This window comes from Rosa chinensis, chromosome 2 (assembly GCF_002994745.2).
Source record: "Rosa chinensis cultivar Old Blush chromosome 2, RchiOBHm-V2, whole genome shotgun sequence".
Taxonomy (NCBI): Eukaryota; Viridiplantae; Streptophyta; class Magnoliopsida; order Rosales; family Rosaceae; genus Rosa; species Rosa chinensis.
In genome coordinates, this window is record NC_037089.1 from 55,548,806 (window position 1) to 55,558,343 (window position 9,538).

General features: G+C 36.7%; 2 protein-coding genes across 3 annotated transcripts; one reads left to right on the forward strand and one right to left on the reverse strand.

The window, feature by feature from the left end:
- The first annotated feature begins 394 nt into the window (after positions 1 to 394).
- LOC112185085 (probable sulfate transporter 3.4) lies at positions 395 to 5,279 on the forward strand. The gene is made up of 13 exons (XM_024323289.2): positions 395 to 751; positions 1,083 to 1,131; positions 1,226 to 1,433; positions 1,886 to 2,057; positions 2,703 to 2,768; positions 2,871 to 2,984; positions 3,067 to 3,183; positions 3,410 to 3,536; positions 3,635 to 3,921; positions 4,133 to 4,323; positions 4,532 to 4,617; positions 4,726 to 4,802; positions 4,900 to 5,279. The coding sequence occupies exons 1-13, from the start codon at positions 395 to 397 to the stop codon at positions 5,041 to 5,043; spliced, it is 1,995 nt and encodes a 664-aa protein (XP_024179057.1). The 3' UTR covers positions 5,044 to 5,279.
- A 1,982-nt stretch (positions 5,280 to 7,261) lies between these two features.
- Positions 7,262 to 9,538, reverse strand: LOC112185091 (protein SYS1 homolog). Of its 2 annotated transcripts, XM_024323303.2 has the most exons (4): positions 9,344 to 9,538; positions 8,753 to 9,232; positions 8,235 to 8,467; positions 7,262 to 7,714 (listed from the first exon to the last, which is right to left on the reverse strand). In XM_024323303.2, the coding sequence occupies exons 2-4, from the start codon at positions 8,974 to 8,976 to the stop codon at positions 7,707 to 7,709; spliced, it is 465 nt and encodes a 154-aa protein (XP_024179071.1). In that variant the 5' UTR covers positions 8,977 to 9,232; positions 9,344 to 9,538; the 3' UTR covers positions 7,262 to 7,706. The 2 variants fall into 2 exon arrangements, with proteins under 2 accessions (XP_024179071.1, XP_024179072.1); XM_024323304.2 differs by having other exon boundaries at positions 8,753 to 9,538.

Below are 9,538 nucleotides of genomic sequence, written 5' to 3' on the forward strand. Positions count from 1 at the left end.
ACCAATTAAACCCCCACAACCACCATGGATTCATTAACCAAGGACCACTTTGAAAAAGACTTTGATGTTCTCCTTTTTATGATTTAGGTTGATTCTTAAGTTTAAAGAAAAGTTTCTTTAACTTATAAAAAAGAAAAGAAAAAAATATATATCATTGAAAAAAAGAAAAAGAAAAAAGAAGAAGAAGCTTTGAATACAAATGGACCAAACAACCCCTTAATAGGAAAAGAACAACTGCATGATAACTGCCTTCCAGACACTTGCCACCCCCACTTCCTTCAAAATCACTATAAATACAAATCCATACTGTCATTTTATTCCAACAGGGTGCTCATTCTGCATTAGTGAGGGAGAGGAGAGAGTCCGATCCTAAGTGTGAAGATCAGAATCAGACATGGGTGTCAACTCAAACAGAGTTGAGGACCTTCCATGCCACCATGATCATCATCAAACCACCACTGTGAGAATCCCATCAGATATAGATTTAGAGGCAATGCCACCCCCTGAAATTCACAGGGTTTGTTTGCCACCAAAACAGAGCACCTTGCAGAAACTCAAGCATAGGCTTGGTGAGATCTTTTTCCCTGAAAACCCACTTCATAGATTCAAGAACCAAACTTGGTTCACAAAACTGCTTCTGGCTCTTCAATTCTTGTTCCCAATCTTCCAATGGGGTCCTGAATACAATGCTCAGCTTTTGAAGTCTGATATCATCTCTGGCCTCACTATTGCTAGCCTTGCAATTCCTCAGGTATATATGCAAATTTTGTATTGTCATTTATTGGGTTCAAACAAGCCAGATTTTTGGTGCTCTGCGTTTATTGCATGGCTTTTGATTAAGAAAAAAAGAAAGGTGGCTATGGTTTTAATGAAAATCCAAAAGGGGGATTATGCAATTTCAATTCATCATCATTTAGATATAAATGCTTGTCTTTTAACTGTCATGTGAACCATATTGTCATGTTCTGCTGGGAATCAAATATGGTATATAATCCTATAGTGCTAGTCTCCTAAACAATTACAACTTTAAGACAACTCAGGTTTTTGGTGATCTGATTGAACTTGTTTCTTAATTTTTGCAGGGTATCAGTTATGCAAAGCTTGCAAGTTTGCCACCAATAGTTGGGCTATGTTAGTAATACTTGAACTCAAGTCCCATTTTAGATCATAAATGTAACAATTAATTACCATGAACACTTAAATTTTAATTGGATTTTCTATGCAGACTCAAGTTTTGTGCCTCCACTGATATATTCACTGCTTGGGAGTTCAAGGCATCTCGCTGTTGGTCCAGTTTCAATAGCATCATTAGTCATGGGATCAATGTTAAGTGAGGCCGTCTCTAGTACTGAAGAGCCAATTCTTTATCTCAAGTTGGCCTTCACAGCTACATGTTTTGCTGGTCTGTTCCAGGCTTCTCTGGGTTTCCTAAGGTAATAAATTACTTGGAGAAAAACTGATAGTAACAACATTCTGATATATTATTAATCATTACTTTTACCGGACAAAAAATATTTAGAGGATGTTAGTAATTTTCATAGATTTTATACTAGCTCTTTTTAAATCAAAGTAAAAAACGATTCTTTGATTCTCCGAGCTTGATGTGTTCCTCTCTAGTGCAAAATATGTCAAGTCCACTAATTTACAGAGAACAAGTGTTTTAGTGCCTTGAGCTGAGCGTCAAACGCATAATAGAAAATATGTGGATCTCTTAACATGAAGTATCTTTCTAGGGCTATAAACCCTCTAATACAAAATATGTGGATCCATTTTATAAAATGTTATTTGGGTACTAATTTTTTTTTCCGCCTTATTTTTAAAAAATGTTTAATATCTATTCTTGAAAAAAGAGTTCCTAACTGATTGATTGGATATCTTATTACAGACTAGGCTTCATAATTGATTTTCTGTCAAAGGCAACTCTAGTTGGATTTATGGCCGGTGCAGCAGTCATTGTGTCCTTGCAACAGTTGAAAGGGTTGCTTGGGATCGTCCACTTCACCACCAAAATGCAATTTATTCCAGTCATGGCGTCAGTTTTCAGCAACAGAGGAGAGGTAATTAAGTTCTTTGAGCAAGGTCAAGCAATTTGTTCTTCATTTCTTAAGGACAAAAAGAGTAGGACTTTTGGGTACAAGCAAAATCATGGAATAAAATCATGAAAGGTACTATTGGGAAGAATGTCGTTGCTACTGTTACTAATGCTCTGAGAAAAAGATTGCTTAGCTATTTTCTAGAGGTTACTTTCTCGTAGTGATCAAAAGGTTCCAAAGTATATCGTATAAAACTGGAAGGTATCTAGAAGACGCTTTATCGTAACCAAACAGGTGTCAACCTTTTTTTAATTTATAATAAGAGAATCTCTCACTTGCTTTACTTCATGTTTCCAACAGCTGAAGAATTTAAGGTCATTTCATGTGTCTGTCTGCTAAGAAGTACTTTTGACAAGTACGAAGTAGATTAATTCGATATAGACGTAACTTTGTTTAACGTATTGGGTGATAGTTCAGTCCAATCTCAAGTTAATCTCCGATTGTATAAAGCTAGAGTTTTATATTGTCGGGAGGTAGTCTATGTTTGATAAACTCTTTTAGCAATGGTCGGTACTCGGTTGAAAATACATGGTGAAAGTTTACTGTGCTTCTAACAGAAAAGTTACTGATAGTAGAACTGGGTTAGTAATATTTCTTTCTGATGTGCAGTGGTCATGGCAAACAATAGTGATGGGCTTCAGCTTCCTGCTATTTCTTTTCACAACCAGGCATATTGTAAGTGTCTTTCTATACTTTCAACACCATCACTTACAAGTATGTGTCAATTTCTTCCAAGTTATAATATGTTGAAACGTTTGTTTTTCTTGTTTTGAACAGAGCAAAAGAAACCCGAAACTCTTCTGGGTTGCAGCAGCAGCTCCATTAACATCAGTAATCGTTTCCACACTCATAGTCTTCCTCCTCCGTTCAAAGAATCCTGGAATCTCCTTTGTAAGAACTAACATCTAAACTTGGTGGTATATGGAAGATTCTTGTTAAATTACTTCTCTAAAGTAGAATGTTTATTTAACAGATTGGTCATTTGCCAAAGGGTCTTAATCCACCTTCATCAAACATGCTGTACTTCAATGGCCCTTACCTAGCTCTTGCTATGAAAACTGGCCTTATCACTGGGATCTTGTCTCTGACCGTAAGTCACCATGAAGATTAACCCTTTCTCATTTAGTTTGGTACATTTTTCTAGAAAAAGCACGGCATACATCCGCTAAACCTTCACATGCTGATCATTCGATCAATTATGTGATGTTTAGGGGTTATATGCAACGGTTGTATGCAAGAGCTTCTCATTAATTCTCGACTCTTATGAAGTATTATACACCTACAGCTATTATACAAGCCCTGTTTTTATATTATAGGAAGGAATTGCAGTAGGAAGAACATTTGCATCTCTGAAAAACTACCAAGTGGATGGAAACAAAGAAATGATGGCAATCGGGCTCATGAACATTTGTGGTTCTTGTTCTTCATGTTATGTTACCACAGGTAAAGATTGATCCTACAATGTGATACTTAGACTACCCTAAACCAATGCAAATGCGCTGGTTAGATGCAATAACTATAAATACATTCTTTACTTTCAGGTTCATTCTCTAGATCTGCAGTGAACTACAATGCTGGAGCAAAAACAGTTGTTTCAAACATTATTATGGCTGCAGCTGTGCTTATAACTCTTCTCTTTTTAATGCCACTGTTCTATTACACCCCCAATGTTATCTTAGCTACCATAATCTTAACGGCTGTGAGTGGACTAATTGATTATCAAGCTGCATATAACTTGTGGAAAGTTGACAAACTCGACTGCATGACCTGTTTATGCTCCTTCTTTGGCGTTCTTTTCATCTCTGTCCCAACTGGTCTCGCAATTGCAGTAAGATTTCCTAATCTTAGGTTTTCTGTTGTCTTTTCATTGACCATGTTATTAAGATTAGAAAGCAAGACAATGAAGCTAAAAATTTAGTTACAGGATTCACAAAGCTTCAATCTTCTTGTAGAAAAAAATAAAATTCCTAAACTGGGTTCTTCTTTTCTAAATGATATTTCTCTATCATCAATCTCTAACAACTTATCTGTACATTCAGGTTGTAGTATCAGTTTTCAAGATCCTTCTTCATGTCACCAGGCCAAACACCTTGGCTATGGGGAATATTCCAGGAACACAAATATACCAGAATCTCAGTAGATACAGAGAAGCTTTAAGGATTCCTTCATTTCTTGTTCTAGCTATCGAGGCACCCTTCTACTTTGCAAATTCAACTTACCTACAAGAAAGGTCAGTTTTACTTCACTCCCCTTTTACAAGAAACTCTTCCCTATAACAGTTGTATACAACAAGTCTCTCATGTTATTAGCAAATGGGGGTTAAATGTGAAAGGTTGTATCAGATGGTTTTAAGAAACACTTCTACACTAAGAAATGGTGTAGTATTTATGAGAAACTTCTGGTCATGGTTTTCTAACTTGCGGATTCTGCTACTACAGGATACTAAGATGGGTTTGCGAAGAAGAAGAGAGGATAAAAGCAAACAATGAGGGCACACTAAAATGTGTAATATTAGACATGACAGGTAGGACATTACATGAATTCTTTCACCTATGTTTACCATAACATTAAGTAAAAGTGCCATTGCAAATGTTTTTCTGCATTAGACTGACGGTTTTACATATTATCTCAGCTGTGACTGCCATAGACACCAGTGGTATTGACACATTGTCCGAACTCAGAAAGATTCTGGAGAAAAGATCGCTTCAGGTAAGGGTTTAATGAAATTGCCTTCGGTAGTGAATTTCTGGCGAATTTTGGGAAGACATTTTTCTTATCTTCGTACTGGTGTTGTTTACCACCCTAGCTTGTGTTGGCAAATCCTGTTGGAAGTGTGATGGAAAAGCTACACCAATCAAAGACTTTGGAGTCATTCGGAATGAATGGTGTCTATCTCACAGTTGGAGAAGCTGTAGCTGACATATCATCAGTATGGAAGGCTCGAGCATGACTTCGTAAAGGGCTTCAGTAGGAATGGATGGAGAAGTATATATATGGCTAAGCTGACTCTGCACTGCTTGACAGTCTAGGAAGAGCTTTAGTAAGGCCAGCGGTTTTTCCTTTTTTGTACGTCTTTTTGTGGGGAATCCATTGAAAAGAACCATTTTGTTTGAATTAGAAATTATGAAGTTTTTAAACTCCAAGTTCTGACTTTTGATCATAGTATAAGCTTCATCTTCCCATTCATTGAATTTCTATTTCACAAACCAGGCAAGAGATATAATGAGCAAGGAAAATTGAAATCTAAGTTTATTCACACCCAGAACTGGTTAGACGTTTATGCAGGAATTTCTGAAGCACAGTCAGCAATGATATGCAAAACCCTAAAGGCCGTGAGATCTAATAAATCAAAATAAAAACCTGTACTTAAATATAGTAAAACTTGTGCAATTTCCATTGCTGTGATAAAAGCAGCTTACCCTAAATGCCATTCATCAATTCAAAAGATGGGGAATAGAAGGACTGCTCTAGTAATCATCCTAGTAATGTTATGCAAGAATAATAGATTTATGCTGAGGCAAAAACAACACTGGAGCATAAAGTCAGCACTATCAATTTCTCTATCAATAGTGCACAGCGTATCTATGCTGCTACAGTTGATGGGAGGAACCACACGGTGAAATCCTGTTTCAAGCACAATCCTCCAAAGGAACTTCAATTAACCTCAAAATGTCTCCTCTAAAACTAAGAATTGAGGAGCCTTGACTTTTCTAGTGTTCCAAGATCCAAACATTCCATCTACAGTATAATGCTAACACACTTGTAGCTCAACAGTCTGCAAAGGCACATCCATTTTAATTTTCATAAAGCAGTTAGTCAGAATCATTCATCAAATTAACTCATTACTCGCAGAAAGTGACAGAATTTCGATGGATGATTATGCATGCATTCTTTTTCAATTTACTTGCAATATGTACGCCATTTGCATCAATGTTACATTCCTCTGCTTCTACTAGGCACTACTCGATATGCCAACTTCAAAGAATGCTGGATACAAATAGTACATAGATTAAGAGATGAAACTAGTCAGACCACAAATGAAATTGAACCTTTGTTTTATATTAAGACTTGAGAAGGAATGCAGCAGTGAGGGAGACATGCCTGACCAATTTAGCGATAAAACAAAGTTTACTGATAATGGTCCTTCATCCTTTTTAATTGCATGACAGATTAGAAGGATAATGTTGGACGTGACAGGTAAGTCAGTATCTCCGCTCTTTTGTTTACTCTTAGAATCCTAGCATTAAGCAACAATTTGTTCACAACTGTTTTTCTTCATCTGGCTTAGAGTTTTACAACTTCTCTGGGCTGCAAAAGACAGACACTAGTTGTATCGACATGATGTCCTAACTCAGATGGAGATTAAGTGGGACAATGGGTGGAAAGATATAAGATTAACTCTGCATTCATCAGCAGACTAGGAAGAGCTCTAGTGAGGCCAGCAGTACTTCTAATTTTTCTGAGGCAAAAAAAAAAAAAAAAGCAAACATGTAAGTTTTTTGCCTCCATGTTTAATAACCATGGTTAAGCTTCAACTTAACTGGCTATTCAATTCTGTGTTAGTTCACAGATGATAGTGAGAGAGTCAGCTACATGACAAGATTTGCATAAATGTATACAATTATGCTTGATAGGTGACCCTCAATGAAAACCAAATTCATTCTAATGCAATGAAGCAAAATCATCTCAAAGGCACTAAAAATTGACCTCCAAAATGTATTTTCTAAAACTAAAATTGGCACAGAAAAGATATTCTAAGTTTCTAACCCTTAGAAAGGTGAATTTACATACTTTTAACATTCTATAGAAGCATGAAATCTAACATGCTAGTACCTTATCAGTCTGCCTAGAGATATCAAAATTACTTAGAATGTTCAATTTTGTGATACCAAGAATCAATTTGTTAAGTATTCATCAAATTAGCTCATAGCTTGTCCAACTTCAGAAAGCTTTCCATTCAGACATAATCAAATGCTATTTTTCAATTTGCAAACTCTCGCATGCAATTTGCTTACAATCTAACATTTTTCTGCAGTAAATACAAGCCATAGCCAAACTAGAATATGTGACTAACAATCATATAGCCAAGTGAGAAAAAAAAATTGCACAAGTATTACAAGGTTAAAGGTGTCTGTAGCAAATTTCCAAATCATCATACAACAGATTCCAACCAAACAAAAAAAATTACCAAGAAACTAATAATAATAATAATAACAATAACAATAACAATATAAACTGAATTGATAATGCTTATCATGTGGAAACAGAACAGGAGAGAGAGAGAGAGAGAGAGAAAGAAAGAGAGAGAGTGAAATCAGAAGCACAATATTCATTGCTCCACCTAGAATTGTACATTATGATTTTCCTATAACACTTCATACCTAGTCTCATGTGCTCAAACCTCCCATCATTTGAAGCACTGTGTCAAACTTCTACAGGAGTTCTATGTAATTGCCACCAGCATAGACAAAAGAATCCACAGATTAAAATATTTCTTCTCATCCAATATTGGATGTGGTGTTCATGAGGTTTATCCTGAAGCTCCTCCAAAGAAACAAAAAATACCCTCTATAACCCCACCAGAATATTCTTGCATGCTGCGTTTCTCCTCAGTCAAACATCTGCATGGAGATGGTTCCAAATTAATTTTGCATACATTACAACAACTTGTGAAGAAAGAAAGGGGCAATTATGCAATTGCTTTTTATCAATTCTTACAGAGTTGGACCAATTGAAACCTACGCATAATAGTGACTGCATTTTAAAAAAATCAGTGTATCTGTAGCATATAAGTTCCTCCTACACATGTTAGAGACTGTAGAATCTCACTAAACAAGCAGGCATTTAAAGTAGCAAGATTATTGTTTTCTCTTCATCTAGGAAATAACAGAAAGAGTTTTGATTTAATGAAAACTACCAACAAATAGGAAAGAAGTGCAAGTTCCTGATGCTCAAACCAAAATGTAGCAGAATAGCATAACAAATCAAGTCCTTAATGAGGTTGAATTGAAAATGGTACTTGACTGAAATATCACTAGCACCCAAAAGAAGGTTTAATTCAACAAGTATATTAACAACAGAATTTTATGTTGCACACTTTCAGTTTTACTTTAACATACTAAGTGGTGGGGGGACTCTTACTTGAGCGATATCGTGTTGTAGGGATCTTGATCTCCTGCAGTTCACGTCTCATGCAGAGGTATTCACCTAACAAAGCCATCACTCCAATTCCAGTACCATTTACAACCCACCATGTTATTGAAGAAGGCCAACCCCCATAACCAATGCAGATAAAGAGATGGACGATGTACAGGGTGACTGAAAAATCTAAGCACTTTTTTGACCTCTCAATCAGAAGCAGTAGATACCCAGCGCTGTAAACAAAGAAGAGGGGAAGTTACTTAAACTCTTCATGTCAGCATATTAAATGGTGTTTTCACAATTCACAAGCACACTTTTTCCTTTCACAAACTTTATTAGCTCTACTTCTACAAGCACAAGATAAAACTCGAATGCACTCCCACTTTGTGTTCCTAAACCATAACTACTCAATGCAGCAGCATACATCCAGCAAGATAAAACGAAAAACACAGGAAAAATAATCTAATTGAGTTGAACTGCAACTGCAAACGGAAAGAGAAGTACAATGGAGTTCTCACCTTGCAAGTGCACTGAGCACAAAGGAAGTAACGACGCACCACCCGGTGACAGTGGAGATGGTGAGGGTAGCATAATCAAAGAAATACACAAGGCTCATTCGCGACACGCGAGTCCCAACAAGAATTGCCAAGAACAATCCAAGAGTGAGATAGTACAGACATTGAAGGCACACAATTTGGACAACAATGAGCCAAGGGTCCCATACTAATGCACCATAGAACATTGTCTACTACCAAAATTATATATTTCCTACACAACCACAGATCCTCCAAACTCTCAATTCACTACAATTGATCCAAAAAACCAAGAAAAACTCAACTCTCAGCCAAACCCAAGTGAGCAATACACCCTCTGAGCTATAAAGAGGTTCCCAATAGCCCAGGCATAACCCACAAAGCTTGAAACCCGAGAATTCAATCTGATTTTGCTCTAATGTTGATGTAGTACAAACAGGGCCTGAAACCCATCAAGGTTTGGATCTGAAAGCAACAAAATTTAGGCAAGAGAGACAAAAAAGATGTGAAATTTGTGAAGGAAAACTGGAATTGAACGCAATCGAATGGGGGAGTGGAAGATAGACAGAGACGAACCGTGTGAAAGGAAACCCAGATCGAGAATTGAGAAATCGGATGTGGAGTTGTAGAGAAGAAGATGCGTAGTGATTTGGGTAATTGCAGAGAGAAGTGACCTTAGAGCATTCGAGGCCTTGGAGCATATACGATACGCTGCTGGCCTTTTCGCTTTTCCTTTTTTTAAATTTCAATTCCCTTCCTCTCTTTCTCCCT

Coding starts and splice junctions, on each gene's coding strand:
- LOC112185091 (XM_024323303.2), bottom strand. CDS start 8,976: ATGTTCTATGGTGCATTAGTATGGGACCCTTGGCTCATTGTTGTCCAA. Junction 8,468..8,752: donor GTGCTCAGTGCACTTGCAAG/GTGAGAACTCCA, acceptor CTTTGTTTACAG/CGCTGGGTATCTACTGCTTC.
- LOC112185085 (XM_024323289.2), top strand. CDS start 395: ATGGGTGTCAACTCAAACAGAGTTGAGGACCTTCCATGCCACCATGAT. Junction 752..1,082: donor CTAGCCTTGCAATTCCTCAG/GTATATATGCAA, acceptor TAATTTTTGCAG/GGTATCAGTTATGCAAAGCT. Junction 4,618..4,725: donor TGTAATATTAGACATGACAG/GTAGGACATTAC, acceptor ATATTATCTCAG/CTGTGACTGCCATAGACACC.